The following is a 24096-nucleotide window of genomic DNA, read 5'->3' on the forward strand; positions in this document are numbered from 1 at the left end:
ATATTGATAGGAACTTGCAACCTGCTGAACCTGAACCCGGATGGCAGTGCTAGGACAGTGAATCATGGATAATCAACCAATTGATAATGTCTATTAATTCTACATTATGTGTTTTTAAAGACTCAATGTCAGACACTACCCATTATCTAAGGCTGTCAAATATGTGTTGTTACCTATTAGTGTGCTCACTTACAGTCTTGTCAAATTAAACAAGAACTGCAGTCTATTGTTTAGCATGGTGGCGCTCAGTGGTTAGCAGCACTGGGGCCCTGTGCTCAATCCCAGGCCTGCTGCCGTCTATGTGGAGTTTGTATGTTTCCTCAGGGAGTTCCGACTTGCCTCAGGGAGGTTCATCAGCTTCTGGGAAAATCTGCCCTGGTGGGAGAGTGTGTGTGTCTGCCCTGCGATGGACTGGTGTACTATTCAGGGTCTATCCTGTTTCCTAAAGGGAGAGGCTCTGGCACCCCCGTGACCCTGTACTGGATAAAGTGGTAAGAAAAAGGATGGGTGGTTGAATGGATGTCGAGATGCAGATTTCTTACCCCATACTTGCATTGGCGAGATGATGCCCCATATTGGAAGCGACACTGTTCATCAGCGTCGTACACCTGCCCGGGGGCCACTGTGGGGTACAGAAAGTCTCGCTTCAGCGGCTCATTGTCCAGACACGTCCCCCGCCCCGAGCTGTCGGGAACAAAAAAGAGCCCACAACCAATTTTTTCTTTTCGTACAGCGAAGAGTGCTACAGACTCTGCTAATAAGAAAGTGAAAAATCAATCGGCCAAACAGCTAACAAAATACAAATGAGAAGTTTCAATGTTATTAGATACGAAGCAGCTATTCTTCGTCAAGGGACTTTCATGAAGTCGCATCTCAATCTCCATTTCACCTCCGGGATTTTGTTTTTCAGTTGCTTCCGCTCTTAATGGGAGAGTTGAAGAGCAAGCAAATGTCAATGGAAAGCAGGAACTTGGACCTGGTTAAACCATCTCATGTAGAAAAGAGAATCTGCCAATGATGTGTGGAAAATGTTTGGAAAAACAATCGTGCTAACAGAAAGAAACATACTCTTAAGAGAGATCAGTGTAGTTATATATAACCTAAACATGCCCATGCAAAGAACAGCAAATATTTCCTAGAAATGCCGCATCGAGTTCCTTCAGGTTGTTGGAGAACTCATAGGAAATGCAGCATCCCTGTGGGGCTGCAATACAGACGATGCTCAATTATTTTTAAAAGTGGAACAATAGTTTACCATTCAATATGACACCTCTTACCAGCATCTTTCAAGTACCGTATTTGACAAGTCTATTTAACTGAGGTTTCACAAGAGTACCCTAAAAACACCCAATATAGTAAAATAAATAAAAGCATAAACTGTAGAACCTTTCAAAATAATTCAAAGCTTCTCAAACATTCCTGCTAAAAAATGAGAGCAAATACACACATTCGGCTCTATTTTATGAATATTAATTGCTCTCTATTTTATAGGAGTTAAAAGTATAAATAACAGATGCGAAAACCACTAACAAAGTAATGTGAGAATAATGCAAGCACCATTACATATGCCTAACACCAAAAGGCGTACTTATAAGGTAGGTGAAAATGCTAATGGAATATTTCGATGTAGTAATAAAATGTTCTTTTAAAAACAAGAGAGGAAAAGAGAAACATTTACAACAGGCCAAAGACCCCCTCTTGTAAGCACAAGATGTGTTTAGTCTGTTTTGTCACAGAGAAATATGCAATACTTATAAAAAAAGTCTGATGTTTCAACTATTTTTGTATTCCGCTTAACATTTTAATGCTGCAGAAAGAAAGAGCATAAAGAAAGCCAAGAACCAGACAGAGTCCCTTTTGTTGGTTGCTTATTCTGGGTTCACAATTTGTGCTTTTTTATCCTGCATATTGTTGTACAGATGATTTTTCTCAACTTGCATCAAATCCACTAGGGAAACTTTGGCATTGTACTGTACATGGCAGAGCATAAATATATGTGCCAAGTCTGTTCCTATGTAGCAAATAAAAATTATAAGTATCTGATACACTTTCTTACAATATGGTTCAGAAAATATTTGGCATCACTCTTAAGTATATGCAAGCATTGCAACAAATAACGTGTTTTAAGGTAACCCAGTGAGCACAGGTACAGTAACAGGTAACAGCTTTCTCAATCAGTAGAAATGAGAAAAAAAGACTTCAAATTCTCTGAAGCGCTTCTACATATCCCATCTCCAGAAGTTTTTTTAATAGCTGCAAGCTGAAAAATCAGTGAATGAACAGATATTTGAAATGCGTAAGAGTCTAACCGGGCACAAATCTGGAATCAGTTTTTGCCCAATACATTTCAAAGTTCCAAAAGTACACAGACCCTGAGTGACACACTAATGGAATGGAGTACATCTATTTAAATCCAGACGTTTTTCCCATTTCTCTTTTGGCAGGGAAACAACCTTGTGAACTAACCAAACCTTGCAGAAGTGAATCTAGATTGGCTACCAATTGTCTCAGTTAATAAATTAACTTTGCCTGGAATTAAGATGCCTGAAATGAGAGATTACTCAGTTTTCTACAGACTGACAAGTCAGATCAAGCCTGTACTCTCTACACTCTCTTGACAGTGACCAGGAGCCTCTAGTGAAGGACAGAAAGTACCTGAATGGAACTGGGACTTAGAAGGAACAGTCATCTTAGTGTTATCTTTAACTTGCCAATCTCTCTTATTTTCATTTTAGTTCAATGGTTTCAGTATCAGAAAAGGCTCTGCTAAAGGAAGAGATTATGCAAGGTTTTAACAACAATAATATTAATAATAATTGGATTATTATATTCCTTTCCCTCAGTAAGGATCGCCAAGTGCTTCACACAGAGCAGGGGATCCAATTTATTGACTGATAGCCTGCACCTATCTGTGACAGTATATGCAGTAGCCACTATGTGCCAGCTGTTCATTACACAATAGAACAGGTAGAGAAGGGAGAAATCACTTTGCCAGTTCAATTAAAGGGGAGATTTTGGCGTGCCAGATTGTACAAGCCCATAGAAGAATTTAGCCAGGACATGGGAGTTAACATTATGAAATCAAATGTGTTAAGGTATATTTATCAGGCAAGTAGTCAGGACCTCACTTAAGCATTTCATCCAAAGGACAGCAGCTCCAATAGCACAGTACTCCCAGTCACCATACTGGGGCACCGACGTTAAGGAAATTCTGGTACAGGAGGAAGATCACCATAACTGCTGACAGTGGCAACCTAGTTTGCCTCAGAGGTCTCCCATACCAGTGCCAATAAGAAGGCCCAACCTTGCTTGGCTTTGGGGCGGAGCACTGTGGCTAGGGCTGCACTGTGGCAGCCTGTGGCTAGAAGGTTGCTGGTTCAAATCCTGCAGCTGGCAGAGGAATCCTACTCCGTTGGGCCCCTGAGCAAGGCCCTTAACCCTTGCTGTGCTCTGACAACAAGCTTCTGTGTGCCTGTGTGTCTCATGGAGAGCAAGCTGGGGTATGCAAAAAGACAAATTCCTAATGCAAGAAATTGTATGTGGCTAATAAAGTGATCTGATATCTTAGGATATGCAGTTAGCAGGGACATGTTCTTCTCCACAGTTCTTCTTGGTTATTGCTGGAATGGAGGAGTGAGACAGGTGAAACTAGTTTGAGGTTCAATAAATAACCATGAACCTTTAAAAAGTGTTTTTTAAAAGAATAATCTGAAAGGCTGTAATCAGGCTGTATAGACATTCCAACAATATAATGAAAATGGAACTAACTACCTAGCTGTAGAAAAATCTATTTCCTTTGCATTGATTGTAGTTGTTTATGGTATTCGTTGTCTTGAATTAGAAGATGTGAACCACTGTTGCACTGCCTAGTGCTTTGTCTAGTAAGTATCAAATATAAACATGGAACATTATTCACATGTAATTGAATAATATAATTATAATTCACATATAATAGAAAACTTACTTTCTAATGGCACACACATTGAATTATTTGAAGGTATAATAACTGCATATTTATGTATGACATTCTGTATGAGAAGATCCAATAAGCCTTACAGGTTCACAAATAAAGTTAATGTGAAACGTCTAATTTCATTTATCATTCAAAAATAATGCATAACTGAAAAAGATAATATAAGACACAAGCTTCCAAAAATGGAAACCCATTTTAATGACATTGAGGGAAAAAAACAGATTTTCATTCCTAAACAGTCTTTCCTTGGCTGGTTTCATAATGATGCATTTCAATTTGCACATTGACAGTAAACTCTCATCAAATGGAAAAGCTACAGTAAACATTTATTTCATAAGATGTAATAGAGCTATGTATGCAATCGTTTTCAAGCCAGAAATCATCTATGGTGACAGGAAGCTGATTATATCAATAATTAAATCAGAAAGCATAGTTGAAAGAAAAGCTGTAGCAATGGGACCAACTATAAGTCGAACCATGACATAATGTTTTAAGAAATTATTCAAAGTACTTGATCTAGACAGTATTTCATCAACAGCAATCTAAGAATGTGCACAAAATGCAATTTAGCAAAATCAGACTTTCCTTCAAGTATGCAAAGACAATACTTTATATTCCTAAAAACAACAGAATAGTGCACTATGTGGTTAGCTCAGTTCATCAGCAAGCAACTGAAAACAGCCTAAAATGTACAAACAGCCCCTTGTATTTCTGTGGTAAGATGGGACACTATAATCTATTCTATCCACATAGCTGGCAAAGACATCTGCTTCTTCCTGAAACCATTCATTGGTTAACCCCCTTCAACAACCATAACAACCTCCTATTCAGTGAGGGACAGTGGAGATTCTCCAGATAAACAATTAAGCTGTAGAATAAACAAGGTCTACCACCATCCCACATTTGCTAAAGTAATCTGCAGCTGGGAGCGTGTTCAGCCCACCAATGCTTAGATTGTTTTAAACAAAAATGACGCAGACCACAAAAGAGCTCAACTGTCCCAGTGCCAGCCTGAGGCCAGTCAAGCTCTGGAATGCTAGCCACTCAATTTTGCAATACGCTCTGATCCGCGAGTCTAGCGGAATGTTTTACTTGCAAATCCAACTACAGCGGACACTAAAACTCTCTGCACAATTTTGTTCCAGGTGAGATCATAGCTGTATGCAGAACGATAATTTTCAAAGGGAGCATCTCGCTGGCCTCAAAGCCGTGGAAAATATACAGAACTAGAATTGATACCTTCGATACCCACCTTGGGAGATGAGGACAAAATCACATTAATCACAAATATGTAAAATAAGGCTAAGACCACAAAACCACGGTACAGATGTTTTTTTCTGTTGTTAGCATTCTTAGATGCATTCCCATGCATTAAAAGTGAGTAATCCTTAGATGACTTAGCTTCCCACTGATGCCCCTGCTGTGGAGGATGGTCAATAACTAAGGTGAAATAACCTTTCCTTGCACAGATGTTGATGACAATTGTGTTTGTGCACAGGAACCATAGATAGATAGAAAGAGAATGTTCAATTACAAACTCTGCCATGTTAATATCACAGCAGGTACAGGACCAGGGAGTGTTAAAACACTTTATTTGAGGAGTTGTGTGAAAATGTAAGCTCAGCCCAGTGCATGACAAGTCCAGTCGTGGAGATGCTGTACTTAATAAATCCTAATTTGGTGAAAGAACATGAACTGTAAAAGTGTTTCAGAAAGGACTACCATGACGACCAAGTAGTACTTGGAGGAAAGCCTGACGTAATCTCAAGGAAGCTTAAAACGGAAGCGCTAAAGTGGAAAATAACCTATAAACAGAATTTTTAATAAAACCAGATTTAAATCCTGCTAAAAAAACAAAATACTGAGGCTTGCTGTAAAGACTTTGGCTGGTTCAATTAAAAAAAAAATATGATGAAAGAACTGACGGACAAGCAAAAAACCAAATCAAGACTAAGCAAATGAGTTTTGAATGTATGAGAAGAACTAGCATTATTTCAAAGCCATCTGGGAAAGTCCTTGAGAAACCTATACCTTATGACAGTAAAGTAGAGTGGAAAGATTACCACGCATAATTAGAGACTGTAGCCAAAATTAATGTCTGGTACAGTCTCCAGAGAGCTACTATAACATTCGCAGTTTTGCAGACAGGCCAATACCAAATGAAGACGCACTGTGCATAGCAGTGCATCTATTTTTCTTTATTCTGAATTGGAGCACCTGACAAGACTCAATGAAAAAAAGGAAAACTTCTAGTTTAAGCAAGATATCCCATGCAACCAGCACTTCCACTTCAAGCATTTCCATATTTTACAACAACGAAGACCAAAACTTTTGGTTCATAGTGAGCACATAGTGGTACAGTATATTACATAAGACAATTGTAACACTAAACACTCAAACCATTTGGTTAGGAATAGCAGTGCTTTTCTTCCGTTTTGCACATAGAACACTGTTTATGTTGCTTTCAACGGGGTCATTTATTTTTACAAATACAACAATATATGATATATACAAAATAATAAATATATAAAAAATAACACAATTAGACAATATTCCAGTTCCTGCATGTGCTCTTCTCCATGTAGAAATTAAATTTGAATACTGTTTTTCTGAACAAAATGTTACTGTTGCAGTAATAGTAATTACTATTTTTAATTGTAATTATAGGTATACTATTATTAGATCAAACAGCAATGTAGCTGTCATAACATGGTACTGACCGCACAAGTGAATACAGTCTTACTTCTTAACTATATCTTAGAAATAATTCAGAAGTAAACAATATCGAAATCAGTGTTTACTGCCTTACAAAAAGATACCTACTAACTCCTGCTTTGTGAAACTCTTTCTGCAAAAGGTAGGAAATGGTAGATCTAACCTGACACACAGATTGTAAAGTCTGTATTCTGGCCTGCAGCAGCTTCTCCAGATCATTAGTTAACAGCAAACTTACAAGGAGATAAAAGGCACAGATGGAATTATGTTGGTGTAAGAGATTTAGCTGCAGCTCATGTCTTTAAAGACAGTGTATCTGAAAGCTGTAGCCCCTGACAGCCTGCTCAGAGGAAGCAAATGCCAGAGCAAATTGAATCTGACCCGATTTTTACATGAATAATTGCCATGTGGAAAAAAAAACAGTATTTGGACTCCCAATTGCACCTTACAATGGTGGTCTGTTAGACCATCAAAACACACTTGATTCGATCTGATTTGAAGTGCCTTAAAAACACCAACGACCAATGATGCTCAAGTGGGAGGACACAAGGGTTCTTGCAATTCTGTGCTTCTGCGTTCAACATGACTCTGAGGGAGGAAACTCATTTTATAAGCAGCACAACACAAAGACCTCCTCTACTGGTAAATCTGTAAAGTTCAGACAAGAGCCACAGCAGGCTGAGCAAATTCTGGCAGCGTTAAGCAGACTAGAGAGCATACGGCTAACTCCTACACTGGATAGGATGCTGGTCTATCACAGGGATCACACCCCAAGCAATGTTGGTCCCCTTTTATTCAAGCTGGGCAGACTGAAGCGGCTGTACCTCTCTCAGGGTACAACAGTACGAATGGTAGATGATGTGATGAACACAGCATCTGCATTACAATGATTTCCCATAAATGAGGTACTGTATGTTCACTGCTGCACTGAAGAATACACACACAAAAATACAGAAGTCCAAAAGGACCTTGACAGCAATTACATTAGATGACATTAGTGTGCCTGGAGCTATTTACAGGTGTTTAACTTTTAACAGCACAACAAAACAAGTATACAGTGTATAAAAATATATTGTGAGGTAATGAGAGATGGCATAGTGGCACCGGGGTTATCATTGCTGCCTCACAGCACTGAGTTCAATTCCAGACCTGGGGTGCTGTCTGTGTGGAGTTTGTATGTTCTCCTCATGTTAACGTGTTTCACCATGTTTTTTCCCCACAGTCCAAAGACATACAGGCAGATTAACAGGTTGGCTTTTGTGTCCTTGGTTGGCCATGTTCGGCTTTTGCTATCCAATTCAGGGTCGCAGGGGAAAATGGATGGATAGTTCAATAACAAGAACATGCTTTTTATTGCAAACATAGCTAAATAGCAAAATAAAAAAAAACCCTGGTGTAACCAACAAGACTCACCAGAGAAGGAAGTTGACTAAGCAGCCAAGAGGGTTGATAAGGCTTTAACACTGCCAGCTCCACACACAGACAGTGGGAGGTACTGAATTTAGAGGGAGTGTGTTTGAACTATGGAGCACTCATTGTGGTTTCCTTCACAACGACAAAGGTATGTATTTGTGGAGTACAAGATTTAAATATGTCAAAACCAAATGGGAGAACTATTAATGTTTAATTCAAAACTATTACAATATTTTAAACACTTTTGGTGCATTTCAGGGTATTCCATCTGCAGTTAACATGACCTAACTTTTTGGATGTCAGATGGCATGCGCAAATTCAGAGGGCTATGTGTCAGACTGTACTTTAAAACAAAACGTATTTGGTTATTGCAGGTCAGTGCTGCAGAGTGTTGAACAGACATCCTGGACAAAGATGGTGGTTGGATTTCTGGCACAGAGAGCCATCTTGCCTGACATTGAGCACTGAAGAAAGAGAGAATGCAATTCCCCGGTAGGTTTGCACCACAAGCACTTTTACAATGGCAGGGCTTACAGGAGAAGACCAGGATTCTGAAAACTCAAGGGTCCCACTAACACTGCTTCTGGCAAGCAACCTTAGCTTTCCCAGCAGGTAACCAGCTTAGCTTCAGTGGGTTCCCAGATATGAGTTGCAGGGAGATGTAGCTCTAAACAGCTGCATGTGATAAATATAGAGATACGTGATACTGACAATACCAGGTTGTTAATTGTTTTGCATAGGTGGTGCTATATTCTGAGCATGGAAGAAAATGCATATTCCAGGGCATTTAAAACTTGAGGGAGTTGAAAAACAAGAGGAGGCCATGCCTCTCATCGAGATTACTTAGTTTATAGTAGTTACACGATTCTTTTTCAAATATTTGTATTTGTTTTTCCTAGCCTTATGCAACAACCAGACTCTAAATCCCTTTGAATTTACTGTGCAGTCCCTATAGTGTCCAGTTCTTCTTTTTTGGTATAATCTCCAAACCTGAGTAGCTATACCAGAATTCAGATCATTTATATAAAATCAAGAGCAGTGGTTCTAGTACAGATCCCTGTTAAACTCCACATTTAGTATGCGGTGCTATAGAGACAAATACCAGCTGCACAATATTGGAGTCTGGAGCATATGACCATGATGAATATTGTTTGTGTATGAGATAAAATGCTGCAACATGTTAAACCTCATGACTACAACTACAGCATGGTTTTGCCAGGACTTTCCACACCTAATTGGTTTAAAACCAAGTGCAACATAAAAGCCCCAAGAATATGTACCTGCTATTCATTTGTCCTTGGCACCTGAACATGGGTAGTAACTAACCAAATCAATACTAAAATAATGAGTTGACAAGATGATATTACAGCATAGAGTAGCATCAAAGTTCAACCCAGAAAGAAAGGAGTGGGTGTGTTCTAAGTTGGAGACATACAGTAATGGCAAGGACCATACAGTTTTAAAAACAAACATATGGTGCACAGAATCCAACAGTGACTTTGAAAGTTGCATAGGAAAAGCCAGTTCTTTGTATTTAGTGTATTAAATTAATTAAAACAATATTTTTTCTGCTGTAATCACTTCTTATTAAAGGAACACTCTATACCAGATGTGCTCAATTATTCAGACAGAAACAGAAGTTTCACGTGTGTTTGTGATCCCAATCTTGTTGGAACAGAAACATTCGGACTTTGAAATGACTAGCTGACCTCCTCATATTGCCAAGTGCTGTATCCATTTATGTTGCCTGCTGTTTGCATAAGCTCTCCAACACTTGAAGCTGCTGTGCACAGTTTCTACTGCTGCTACCTCCGTGTTTCGTGACAAACTGCAGCCAGTTCTGGGGACCATATGGCTACTTGTGTAACACACATACTGTACCTGACACTGGCAAGTTTTTCCTTCTGTATGCCACCTTGCATTAAAAGTGATTAAAATAAATTTATGAACAAAAAGCATAATGGGAAAACAAGCTTTGCCTGAACATCTGCTTAAGGGAGGTTCAACACATCCCAAACACTTACTCAAATGTCCTTCAACTTGGAGTTGGCCAAGTGGAAATCCTTATTGAAATTTAAAGTATTAAAAATCACTTCTCTCTCTCTGGAGTTCAAAGGCTTACTTTCAGCAAAATTAAAACTTGTATCACTTACATCAAGGGAAGAACACGTTTATCTTTCTTCACTCCATTATAAACTACATAGTCCTACTAAAACAATGCTGTGAACCGTTTTAGCTAAAATATTTCTTAATCCTTTTAGAAATCCAGGTGGAAACTAAGGTGCCTACATCTTTGCAGTCTAATTCTAGGAGTTTTAGATCCCACATTAAACCTGAAGAGCCCTATTTTGTACAGGTATATACGAAAGCAACCTCTGAAAATTGAAACCGCACTACAAAACAAAGTAAAAACGCTGAATTATGTCAAGTGGTAGCTGTGTTCTTTCAAGCAACACAATGTCCATGTTCCTCTCAAAAGCATTTGCCGGGTCCCATAGAGTTAATAAACGCTCACAGCACAAGGCATTCAACCACTAAATACTCCCAGAATCTGCACCGCAAGTGTTAACAATGATACGCCTGGGGGTCAGTTTCTTTAACCCTCACCCTTCACCTCAATGCTTCATGTTTTGCCTGACATTTGCCATCCTGTCTTGTAAGAAAGGGGAAATGCAAATTAAAAAAAAAAACAGGAGAACAAAAGCATCCAGCCGCTAGCTCCCCATTAAATAAGGGACTGTGTTTAACTCCCGCCCCCCACCCACCCTCCAACAACCCCCTCCTCTGAGGGTCTCCTCCCAGTGAGGCACTTACTCGAGGAAGCTGGTGATGTAGTCCTTGCTGCAGGCTGACCAGGAGAAGGGGTTGGTGTTGGCTGTAATGTGAGCCGCCATGAGCTTTGCCGCCTCGTGACCCTTGGTCCCACAGGAGTTTCCGATTCCATCATGATTCATGCCGAAGCTGTTGGGGAAGGCAAAGGACCGCATTACCCTCATTGTCACACCACTACAAAATGATGACCCGTCAAGCCCATAAGAGGGGGGTACTGCGCTTGAACAGCTAAGGGACAATTACAGCAACAATACCCCCACTGAGCTGAAAGAAGAAACAGTAACGAGCTTAGATACGTGGAAGCAGTCAGCGACCTGCCACAAAGCCCCAAGAGAAAAGTGTATCATTAGGGCTTGTTTTCTTTTTCTCTCTTTAACCCTTGGTCACTTGTGGGCTCGATGAGAAAAGGGGACGCTTGCACAGAACAGCTGTTCACATCTGTAGGGGGATAAAGGTCAGGAACCGTCTGCCTCTTCTGAAGCATGAGAAAGTCATAATTACTGGCCTGACAACTGCTCGTCAGAAGCCATGATTGCAGGTTTGTATAGGACCACGTCAAGAGCAGCAGACAAGTGAGTATGAGGTTAAACTGGTATATAAATCAGGACCAAAAAATTCAACTTTTTCAGAACAAACCTATTTTTCATGCCCCCGGAAATAAGCTTTTTCCCCCCCTGTGATACCTTTTTGTGAGTTTAGATGTGGAACACAGCTTGTATTTGGATTTAATTATTTTTACCTCATGTGGTAATAGAAATGCTTCTGCTGTTGCCATTTTTTTTAGAAAACCACAGTGATCCAGTTCAAAGGTGTATGAATTGCACTGCATTTTTATGCTGTGGTTGTGGGTGTTCAAGTTGTACAGATAAATGCGTATTACTCAGCCAGCGAAAGACTAATCCCAAGAACCGCAGATAAAGGTAATTCCAAGTTTAATTTAAAAAATAGCAGAGAAGCCTGGGAGTTTCCACTGTGGGTGATGATGCAACCTTTGTTGTTTTAAAATCACCCTTAAAATCTCATCCTACACTCCTAAGGAGTGTTCAGTATTCAGTGTTCAGTATTTAAGGACTTTTTGTCAATACTATTCTGGAATTGTTAAAAACCAATCTTGCAAAACCAGGCAGCTTAAAGGAACTTTCCAGCCAGCACAAATCCAGTTTAATGTATATAACAAACCTAACCACATCATACAGTTCCGACTTGTTTTCCTAAGGCTCGTGTTTATGACGTTTTACTCTACTCAGGTAATAAATCATCACAGCTGAAGCCTTGGTACAGTATTTTTTTAGATCTAAAAAAAAACACAGAGGCACAAAGTGTTTTTACAACTGTCGTAGAACAGAGGCTGACATGAGACACAAAGGAAATGGCCATTTTTGTGAACATTCCGGAAGGGGAATGCGGAGAGTCATACATCAAGATTATTGTGCTTTACATTTCGTGTGACAGATGTGTGAGGCAGACGCACCATTTCTTGTAGAAGGACAAAACCTGATAATTAAAAAGACTCCCACTGAAAAATAACTGTAGATAAAAAGCAGGATAAGAAAACCTATCAAATTAACTCTGCAAATGTATTTAAAAAGCACTGGGACAATTTGGATTGAGGTTAACCTTAAGCAGTCAAACAAAACCAACTACTGAATACTCCCTTAAAAATAAATTTAGATTTAACTCAAAACTAATAATTTGTGTTTTTTTAAAGGACACATACTAATTAAAGTACAGTATGTTCATGTTGGATATTGATTAAACATGGTGACATTTTTAATTAAGTGACCCTTATACAGTACACTGAACTTTGACTGGTACATAAGCACTAAACCAACTCATTAGTGATGGGAGTTGACTTGGCACGGGTGATGAGGTGATTAAACCTTTTGAATGTGAAGCCTGGTGAAAAAAAGATAATGGAAGCAATATTGTGCACTTATCAAGAAAGAAATGCTTTCATGCCTTAGTGCATTAGTGCATTCTTAGTGCATTCTTTTGTTTATCTGTGGTGTTTACAGCAGGACCTAACCTGATGAGGATAGCTAAACAATGGCCACAGTCTGGGAAACCAACAAGCACAACACTCTTCCATGTCTACGAAATCATTAAAGAGTGATGGTTTGGACAGGAGTGTCTTAATTAACACAGAATTTCACTTGCAGTGATTGATTGCAACCTGAGGGCTTATCACAATACTGCTCAGCTCCTAGGACCTCTCTTCTAGTCCTGTGTGTGCGTTGATCCCAAGTTGATAGCACTTCAGCAAGACAAGGCACGTCTTTATGCAACAGCATTCTTGCAAGGTGAGAATGGGACAGTCCTGCTGGGGACATCCAACTTGCCAGACTTCAGACAAATTATTTAATGATAATGTTTCTTTATTAGCCCTATACAATTTCTTGCATTAGGAATGTGTCTTTTCGCATACCCCAGCTTTTCTCCATGGAGACACAGACAGAGACAGGGAGAGGGAGAGAAGCTTGGGGGCAGAGCGCAGGGTCTGCCATTGTACGGCACCCCTGGAGCAGTTATGGTTAAGGGCCTTGCTCAGGGGCCCAACGGAGTAGGATTCCTCTGCCGGCTGCGGGATTTGAACCGGCAACCTTCCAGTCACAGGCGCAGATCCTTAGCCACAGAGCCACCGCTCTGCCCGTTTGCAGCCCAAGCTATGTAGAATGATGCATTGCAGCAATGCACCAAGGAATAACAGACCAGTGAACAGGGACACACTCACCCAGACTCCACGAGAGGCATGAGACAGAATCCCACAAGGCAGAAGCTGCATCCTGGTGCAAATAAAACACCATGCAGGTACATACATAGTAGAAATCTTGTATTCCTACCAATAGTGGCCACACATGCTACTAGCCTGTGACTTTTATTGTAGATACTTTGTCAGTAGACTGAAAAAGTCTTATCAACATAATCAATTTCCTCTTTTGTGTGTGTTCAATAATTGTCACTGCACCTGCTACAAAAGGATTGTTATTTGCATAATAATAACCGTGAATCTGTTGCAACTCTACAGTATGTGATGATTTTCTTTTGATGCGCAGTGTACTTCCAACAGGAAGGATAAATGTCATTAGAGGTCTTGATACCAGACACAAGGAACAGGAATCAATCTCATTAAATGCATTCCACTAAAGCACAAAAAAATCTTCCTAGAGTGTTCATACACATTGGCAAAATAAAATGGATACAAGTGCTAGAACCATGTTTTTCTCCTTGTGGAGTAATAGAGAAAAGGATAACCATGAAAGTTTATAAAACATTTTAGGAAAAGAACCACTCCCAAAATCTTTAGGGGGACCGCATGCGTTGGTGATCACCAGGATAAATTGTGACAAGATGGGATTGTATACATGCCCATAAACAGAATAAAGCATTATACATTTGTGGAAATGAAAATTGGTGCTTAATGCCTGTGTGCTATAAACATGTAACACTGATCAGAGGTCTGTTATAAAACCTGGCCAGAAAGGATGCTTTTAAACAAACTATTAACACTGCACAGCTATTTACACAATCTAATCATCAGTAGGAATAGTTAACAGCTGACCTACATCACATTTTTCTTGTACACAGGCTTGAATGATCAATTCTCACTTCAGATAAGGCATATAGGTGAATTACAAATTAATCTCTTTCAATTTCAAGGCAGTTATAAAATACCTATTTGTCACAAAGCACCCTATTTTCACAAAACGTCCATTTTTTTCAAGAGGGTTTCACAGATTTGACATTTTTATACTTCGTTCATTTTTTAGTTCCAACTAAATCACCAATTGGCTTATTGTCATAGTAGCTCCATGTCTCCCCACTACTGTGCATACAGATTACAAACCCAAAGAAACCCTCATTGTAAATGAATACCGTACGTGGTGTAGGAACCAGTTGAGATAGCTCACTCACTTGTGACCAATCTCGTGTGCTATGGTGAAAGCTGAACCCAGCCCAATATCTTCATTAATGCTGCAGCTTCTCTCGGGCTCACACATTCCAGCAACAGAGGCTAAACCTGAGTAAACAAGAGAAAGACACAAAGGGTCAGGCCAAGGTGTTTCAGTCTGAAGAGCCCAAGTTATAATATGGATTCTTCTTATAGCCCCATGCACAGGAAGAGGAGCTGGCGAAAGGTTAACTTTCTAAGTCATTTGCAAATTCACTGGGGAGATTTCGCTTTGCCGGCTAGACATTAATATTTTGTGAAGTACAGTTGTTGCTGGAAAATGTCTAGACTAGGGGTTAGATTTATAAATTTCACTTGTGGTAACTTGGGACCACCTAGTAATGTGAGCCAGAGCTGGGAAATAAAGAAAACATTTTACTTCTCTTTCACTTTTTCACCAGTCTTGGAACTACATGGAGAAAATGCTTCATTGCTTGTGTGTTTAGGTCCAATTTTCAAAAGACATAATTTTAAGAAATAGTTCAAAATGACACAAAGGTGTTGAGACCTACACCAGAGCCGGCCAGCTGAAAAGGGATGGATGGTACACTTGGGAGCTCCCAAGTGATTCAAGAGGTAAAGGTGCTCGGTACGAGTACAGGTGAATCTTTCTGAAGTAGATGCGGATCAAAATTCAAACTCATCACGTCACCGGCCAGGAATCCCAGTGCAGTGTTCCACTACTTTCCCAGCAGTAGCTGGGGGGTTGGGGGCGATGGTTGAGTGAGCCAGCCAGAGCTTTCTAGGCTCTCAGCAAAACACCATCCCCCGCACTGCAATCCTTCGCAGTGATGAATTGCAATCTGACTGCATGTCCCGACACCCACCAAGTCCTTGGACCACACTTGGGGTCCTGTCGGTGCCCTGAACCTGATGTCACACCCTTCCAGCTTGACGAGACATGTCCTCATGCCCGTTGCAGTCTTGCCAGATGAGAATGTGAAAGTCTTGCTCTGGGCACCCTACTCGGCAGACTTAAAATTAAATATTTGCAGCACAGGCTGGATTGATACATTGCACCAAGAGACCAGTGAATAGGGACATTCTCACCCAGGCTGTATGAGAGGAATGAGACAAAACCCCACAGGACAGAACCTGTAACCTGGTGCCACGGGTGACTTCTCACAGCAAAGTATTAATCCTACAATTTCACAAACGTACCCAAGCTTGTGATGACGTCAGTGAGCAACAGACTATTGATCTAATCATCACTGAACCATCTACAGTATAAATTGCTGTAGAGCTTGCAGTGTTGAAAAATGAATGGCACAATGAGAGGTTGGGTCAGAGGTTGGGTCAGAGTGTGCGTACAGGGGCCATTTTTGTGAGCTAATGCAATGACACAATTGGGCCAGTGTACAACAGGGTATTTCTGTTTTTTGATAATTAGAATAGAAACAGCAAAACCTTAGAAAAATTACAGCAGACAACCCCTGTAGATTGAATTGATACTTCATGAGTACATCAGTAAAAGCCTATCAATTCAATATTCATCTTGCAGTGATGTGGCATTTTCTGTCTCGGCCCCTTCACCACGCTTACACTGTTTTTCTTAAATTGTTATTCTTATAATGGTCTTATAGTAATTTTGCTTATGATGATTTTTCAACAAAATTAGAGCTGTTGAACGTTACACTGATCTTCAAGTACCTTTCGCTTGAATTTTAACTTGTGGTATACACTATGTATAAAAATGATTTTTGTACAATTCTTGGTCACTGAGGAAAGTATTGTTGCTCACAAGGACACAGGAAAGGAAGCTAACAGCCCGTGCTGTTCTTTTGATGCCAGGTTCCTACTAATTCATACACCTTAAGCTACTGCTCGACAGTTACTTCAAAATCCTAATTTCATCATAATTCCAAACATCCATAATTCAGTGTAAAGGAGCAATGAAAACTAAAACTTTTTTTAGAAGGAAAAGCATCTTCCATCTTCTTTTTCCAGACATCAGACTTGTACCAAAGCTACCTCATTCACAAAATTTCCACACAGTGGGAGGCGCTGGAACTGACAAACCACAAACACTTCTTGAAACCCACAGGAATAATGGTGTCCAAACACTTGGTTAACTTGTTTAGAAAAAAAGAAGCACCCAACTATTTATAGAACCCACATATTTATTGAAAAAGTACAGAAAGTTAATTTGAGGAAATACACACCCTCAAAACTTGCACATATCCTTCCAGGAAAGCTTACATGTTGGAATGTTACTCTTCATGCGAGATAGTGTCGTCTTCGATTTCTACAGGGTATTTGGAAAAAGAGGACTGCTATATAATTTGAAAAAATAACATTTAGTAAGCTTTGGTTCTTAATGACAATAAATACAATCTCTAACAAAAGTAAGTCTGTACCTCACTCTCTGTACTCTGTTACAAGCGGTTAGATTGTAGATTTTGGTGGACTGGAAATTTTCCAAACACTTAAGCGGTAGAAAAAAACTAGCACAACGTCTTGTAGTAGTGACAAATAATTTCATAAATTAACCATTAACAGGCCTACTTTACTTCATGGGCTGACCACCCACTGGACAGCAAATTTGTAACTGGAGAGTACATGGGATTTTGCTCAGGAAAATCAGGTCCTTAGCCAATGTTTTAAACTGTTATAGCTCAACCACAATCGTATTCACTGAAACTTCTAAAATAAAAAAGTGACCAAACAGAATAAATGTGCTAATTAAAAGTTTTTTTTCCTAAAATCCTTCATTTGCAGCTATTGAAAAATGATCTTATGACAAGACTGTCCCAATCAACCTCCATATGGGGTTTGTCACAAACCCGCCACTGACTTTTTTCATTTTCAACTAACTTTTAGGTTCCACAAGGTGCAAGTCACTCAGTATCCACCACCGTGCAAAGCTGCCACATTTTGTGGTCACTGGAAACTTCCAGGGCACTTCCAAGCAGGACATTGTATTGAGAATCTTCACAATCTGATCTAAATTGATCAAGCTGAAGAGGTCTGATAGTATGGAAATTAGGTTTTGTAGCTGGACAAGACGAAAATCAAACTTTTTTTGTTGAAGGTGAAGTGTTACATCACCCATCCAAGACCATTCCAACTGTCACTTCACTTGTGTTTCTCTTCACTAGAGAATGAGAAGCTGGTCAAGACAGAGGGGGGGAAATGGGAGAAAGTACAGGCAAAACTGTAGAGAAAAACCTACTTGAGGCAATCTAAAACTGGCTCAAAAACTCATTTTAGAAGCAAAATGATCCAAAGCACAAAGCCAGAGCCACACTGAAGTTCTACGACAAGAAGAAAGATAATTGCTGGGCCACTCAAACTTGATATAGAGACAGAAAATGTATACAGAGACATACACCCTAACAAACTAAAAGAACTTCACCAGGAATAACAGGCAAAAATGAAACCATCACACTGTGTAAACTGGCAGAGATATTTTAAAAAATACTGACTGCCAAGCTACTGCCAAAAAGTGCTTCCAAAAAATTTGAATTATTTCACATACTGTATAACAATGTTCGGTTTTGTCCTCATATTTATTAATAACATTCATGTGAAAAAGTCCATATATATTATTTTCTACCAATCAAAACGTCGTAATTGGTGAGGTGTGAATAACACTTTCTGACGCAATGTCTATTGGAGGACCAGTAGGTGGCACTCTTTACTTTGGTCCAGAATTTCCAAACCTATACTCCACAATGCTGACCAGGGACACTGTGCTACAGGAAGTAACTGTGCTGTAGAAACTGCTTGGTCACATAAGAACCCATGGCATGGTCTGTAAGAGCTTGGCTATAATTGACAGTAGATGGGTCCATTCCCATATTTAAAATACTTAATGCTTTTAATCTTAATAGATCCAAAACAAATCCATGGACTATTTATATACTGTATGTACTGTATGTGAGCAAATCTATAGTCATGTATATTGTACCTATGTGGGAGAAGCTGGCAACTCCAAACCCATTTTTGCCTTGTCCACCAAAACAGATATTAATGTATTCCCAACTCCAGTCTATCAGCAGGCACTGGAATGTGCCCACAAAAAAAGAGGAATGACCAAGTTGTAGTGTGAACTGCTTTCTTTCCATTTCCATACACACACACATGAGAAATATAACATACGTGGTGTGAAAACGTTCAACGAGAAGGGAAGCAAGAAAGAAGACAAAAGGCTCGAGCGCGTGTTATCATAACCACAAGCAGGGCCACGTCCCACATTGGTTTGCTGAGGGAAAAGTCGTTCACGGGGAAAAACGTCATGCTTCATAATGAGCATTCAAAGAGGTGCTAATGCAGGAGAAGTGCTCGTCGTAGTTGGAAAGAACGGAAACCGTAACCTTTCAGTGAAATGAGAAAGCCAGGAGGGGGGAGGCATGGCTGAATGACAAGGTGGGGAAGGCAAAAGCCCACAGGCTCCAACGGCTACCATGGCAGCAAGTGGGGGGGGGGAATGCGCCCTGTCCTTTCTAGGAATTCAAGTCAAATTGGTAAAAACGAAATGTTACTTCGCTGGCCATCCCGCCCAACAATCAAATGGTGACCCCGGGAGCACAGCAACATTGGATAAGCCAACGTTTTAAAACCTAGCATCCACTGCAGAAACAATAACCTGGATCAAATGGGGGAACTGTAGAATCTTTACGGATAAGGCATATGTGCGGGCTTAAACAGAAAGTGGCTTTTGTTTGCAAGTTTGTCCTTTACACAAGAGGTCATCTGTGTCCCTGGATAACCCTCTGGCCTGGGGCTGAGAGCAGCCGCCACAGACAGAACAAGGATCATGACCCTGTGGGAAAAAAAAAATCAAGGAAGCCAAGCAGATGCCTGTGCAATTAAACCAAACAAGAGAATTTGACGAATGTGGTCAGTCTGTCAAGCCACCCCTGGAGTTGCGATATTACTTTTAAGATATATCGTTCCACCTGGAGTTCCGGTTTCAGACCAATCTTGAGCTGTTAACTGTGCAGACAGATATGCCCTGAAACCCCTATTTATACTCAAAAAGAGGATGATTTTCCATACTGTTTCCATAATGCATTTAGGTGTACTTTGTCACCATTTAAAGTGTTCATTTCTTAACATTGTTGAGCAGATCAACACATCTGATGTGTTCGATGGAGAGGGGATGCTGGAAAATTAGTAGTCATAACAGTCATCTCCCTCCCATAATTACTTGCTGGAATGTCTGAGTAGCAGCAGTTTATTTTCTCAATGTGCCTGTTATGGAATGAAAAGGCGCTCAGGAACATTATAATGACAATCCGCAATGTAAAGGTTGTGCTTAAATGCATATATTTACTGGAAGACAATTGAAGGAGAAAAAAACAGGAGCTGAAGATCACTTCAGAGAAAAAAACAAAAATAAATCAGTCAGGAGCACAGTGTAAAAACTCTTTTGCGAGAAGAGGTGAAAACTGGGTAATCAAGTTAGTCAAGTGAGGTTCTCAACTGTTACTGGTTTGCTCTTAATTTATTACATTAATCAATTATTTTTTATTCAATACTTTAGTTAGCCAGATAAGTCAATTGATAACATTTTCTCATTTTACAATAATTAATAATTAATAATAATTGCTTACACTTATATAGCGCTTTTCTGGACACTCCACTCAAAGCGCTTTACAGGTAATGGGGACTCCCCTCCACCACCACCAATGTGCAGCATCCACCTGGATGATGCGACGGCAGCCATAGTGCGCCAGAACGCTCACCACACATCAGCTATCAGTGGGGAGGAGAGCAGAGTAATGTAGCCAATTCATAGAGGGGGAGTATTAGGAGGCCATGATTGATAAGGGCCAATTGGAAATTTGGCCAGGACACCGGGGTTACACCCCTACTCTTTTCGAGAAACGCCCTGGGATTTTTAATGACCACAGAGAGTCAGGACCTCGGTTTTACGTCTCATCCGAAGGACGGCGCCTGTTTACAGTATAGTGTCCCCGTCACTATACTGGGGCATTAGGACCCACATGGACCGCAGGGTGAGCGCCCCCCGCTGGCCCCACTAACACCTCTTCCAGCAGCAACCTTAGTTTTTCCCAGGAGGTCTCCCATCCAGGTACTGACCAGGCTCACACCTGCTTAGCTTCAGTGGGTTGCCAGTTGTGAGTTGCAGGGTGATATGGCTGCTGGCACAATGACAAACCGTTAAACCTCTCGTTAATGAGGGAGGGTATTTACTGGAGCAATCAGAGTGACACGTCTGGGTAAAAAAAACAGCATATCATCTTTGGTAACTGTTCAGCAAAGTAACATATTTAACTGGCCAAAACAGCATTTACTGACTATTGATTTTAAGGCATGTAAACCTTCAGGAAGATTCCAAAATCAGAAGCATACAATAAAAGTAGTCAATATTTTACCAAACATAAATACAACCAAGTCAGTTCCCCGTTGCTTGCTGAATGAACGTTCCACCCTGAAAGTATGCTTTCCTATAATCTTTCCCGAGTTCCGTTTTCTTTTTGAACAACCTAGTTCTTTAGCTAGGCCTATCCTCTACCCAGGCAACCCAAAGATTCTGCACTGCTGCTGCCTCCTGTGCGTCAGGGCACTGTGGACTCAGGGTGTTTCTCAAACCCTTCTGTCAAAGACAGAAAAATATCTCTTAGCTTAAACATCCAAATGATAATGAGCAGAAACTGGGAAATGCTTTTTTTCCCCCACACGTTTAGCGCACTCTATATATAGCCACTGTTTTATAGTTAGTGCTAAGAATGGGAAAATGAGTAGCTTAAGCTTTGAATCCCCATGTCAGTCACTAACTTGATCATGTGCCTTCTGGCCACAGGACAAACCGCTTCACCACATACTAATGTCAGCTGTTCACTTGTCCAGATGCTAAAAATCCTCCGCTGGGAGGGACATGGAGAAGCATGAAGAGATTTCTCTAACATTGTTTTAAAATGGAACACAGACTCCCAGAGGGCCGTGCTGGTCAACTGGCACGCTGCGTGCCGTGTCAGAGCTCTCGTTTCGTCTCTTACCCAGCTTCAGGCCAAAACCGTGCCAAGTGACCAAACTTGGCTTGTGACCTACAGAAAATGTAAGGTTGTCTTCAACATTCCCGTGGGAATGTAACCAACCTTTAAAGTATACTCATGAGAAAAAAAAAATGAACCAGGGTTGATTCATCATTACAAAAGCATCTGTGGCTGAGTTTGGCCTCTAAGTAGCACCCAAGGCAGTTGGTTCACAAGGGCTGGAGAAGCTCTGTTGGTCATACTTATCGACCTTCAGAGCTCCTTGCACATGTTTCGCTTTCAAGTATTAAGAGTGCAAGCTTGTAAGGGGTGTCCATATTTGTCCCAGAAAAGCCAACAACAAAATATTAAAAGCACAGGGACTACTCAGCTCGCTTTACTAACGCACCTGAAAAGGCATGAACTCTACACATTTGTTTTAAAAAAAAACACTTGTTCTATAATACAAGATAAAGTTTCACACTCACCAAGGGTCCCACAGGGTTTATTTTTGTAAGTGCAGATGTCATACCTGTGAATGGAGAAAACAAAAGCCTTAGCGCTAATGAAACAGTGCACCTCTTACAGACAGACAGGCTTTTCTCTTCTCCTGCTCGGAGGTCCCCAGCTGGCAGACAATGACAGGTATAATTATGGAAGCCCAGCTGGGGTGGCGGTACTTTCAGCCCTCTGTTTTAAACCGTAACCAGAGGATTTTCAACAGGCTCTACACCTTCAGGCCTAAGGACACCTGCCATCTTTGAGAATAATATCCAAGTTCATGACATGACATTACAAGCGTATCTTTGTAAATGGCTGCTGTACTACGATACTTTGTGAAGGCTGTACAGCATCCTCTGTGAAGGACTGATAGTCTTTCCACATTATATTTTACATAGAAGAGAGATGAAAAGGGCAGGACACTAACATTTAAGGGCTTCTGCTTCTCATGGTTTTCTCACAGGTTCTGCAGCAATTTAGATTTTGATTCTGCTATATAAAAGCGGATTATCTCATTATTCAGTAGTTCAAGACTGCATCATGGTGCATATGGTCATGAGTATAAATGAAGAAAATACAGCATTTTTCTCTCCCCTGCAGTTTTCTAGCACAATTCTGAACTTTAAATGTAAAGCGTTTTTTTAAATCTGATTATTACACTCTTTTGATAAAACTTGCAGGGATGGACAATGAGCGAAACAGAAGACACCTGCCGAACAAAATCAAAAAATCTTGCAGGAGAAGCAGCAGAAGAAGCTTGTCAAGCAGTCACATTAGAAAACATACAGACCAATCTTTGAGGTAAATATATTGGCAACTATAAATTCCACTATAACTATAAATTCATGATTTTAGGAGGAAAAATTATCACTTCAAAAGGGAGAAGAGTTTTACAGAGGTAGTCTTCCTTGGAGGCGATTGCAAGTATTTGTAGTCACTTAGCATTATCAGGTTAGACACTATGTACTTATCATTTGTAGGCCCTAGGAAAGCGATATAGAAACCCACCAATAAAGCTGTCTTAGTTTCAAGTTATGCAATATAAATAGTAGATTAATAGAACTACTACATTGATACATACACATGCAACTGTACTGCTCTGGCTTCGTCCAGAGAAGGCCAGGACTATTGCCCTGTGTACTCTAACAAGCAATCTCAGTAGTACTGTTGGATTTATAGTCTAAATTACAGAAACAAACAAAATATTAATTTCCAGATTATGTTTAGCTTTGTTGAAAAGGGATTTGAATACATAGCTCATAAATAAAACCAAAGATGGAGCCAAGTACTTTTTAGTCAGTGGTAAACACAGCAAAACCCAGATACAAATGTCAAGCTTACAGGCTAGGAGTTTCCATTCTGTGGACAGGAGAACCCATCTCGGCTCCGAGAGAGAAAAAGATTCATTCCCCACTGGAGAATACACCTCCACGTACCAGAAGTGTCGTAGAACAACGGCAAGCTCTTTCAGAATGGAGAGAAAAACTGACACGACAGCTTGCCAAGACACGATCACGCATCTCTGGAAATCGTTTGCACAGCATGTCACTGCGTCCTGGCTAAATGAAACATCACAAAGATGAAACTGCATTTTGGAAAAAGGCCTTGGTATTTTTTTTACAGTTGTGGACAGAGTACTGACAAAGTAATCTTGTTGAAAGCAAAGACCACTAAAGAAAGAAATGCTGTGGCTTCATCAGTCAGAAATAACTTCTTAAGAAAAACTAAATAAAGTAATGTTATTTTAAAAGGAAGCACTGAACCAAGCT

General features: G+C 40.2%; 1 protein-coding gene across 1 annotated transcript in view; it reads right to left on the reverse strand.

Moving 5' to 3' along the window:
- Positions 1 to 24096, reverse strand: part of adamts6 (ADAM metallopeptidase with thrombospondin type 1 motif, 6) — a 101558-nt gene that overhangs the window by 56551 nt on the left and 20911 nt on the right. Inside the window, exons 8-11 of the mRNA XM_006627029.3 lie at positions 22315 to 22358; positions 14846 to 14951; positions 10916 to 11062; positions 543 to 684 (exon numbers count right to left, since the gene is read on the reverse strand). Coding sequence (XP_006627092.1) covers positions 543 to 684; positions 10916 to 11062; positions 14846 to 14951; positions 22315 to 22358 — 439 coding nt within the window. The remainder of the gene's footprint in view (positions 1 to 542; positions 685 to 10915; positions 11063 to 14845; positions 14952 to 22314; positions 22359 to 24096) is intronic.

Source organism: Lepisosteus oculatus, chromosome 3, assembly GCF_040954835.1.
Source record: "Lepisosteus oculatus isolate fLepOcu1 chromosome 3, fLepOcu1.hap2, whole genome shotgun sequence".
Taxonomy (NCBI): Eukaryota; Metazoa; Chordata; class Actinopteri; order Semionotiformes; family Lepisosteidae; genus Lepisosteus; species Lepisosteus oculatus.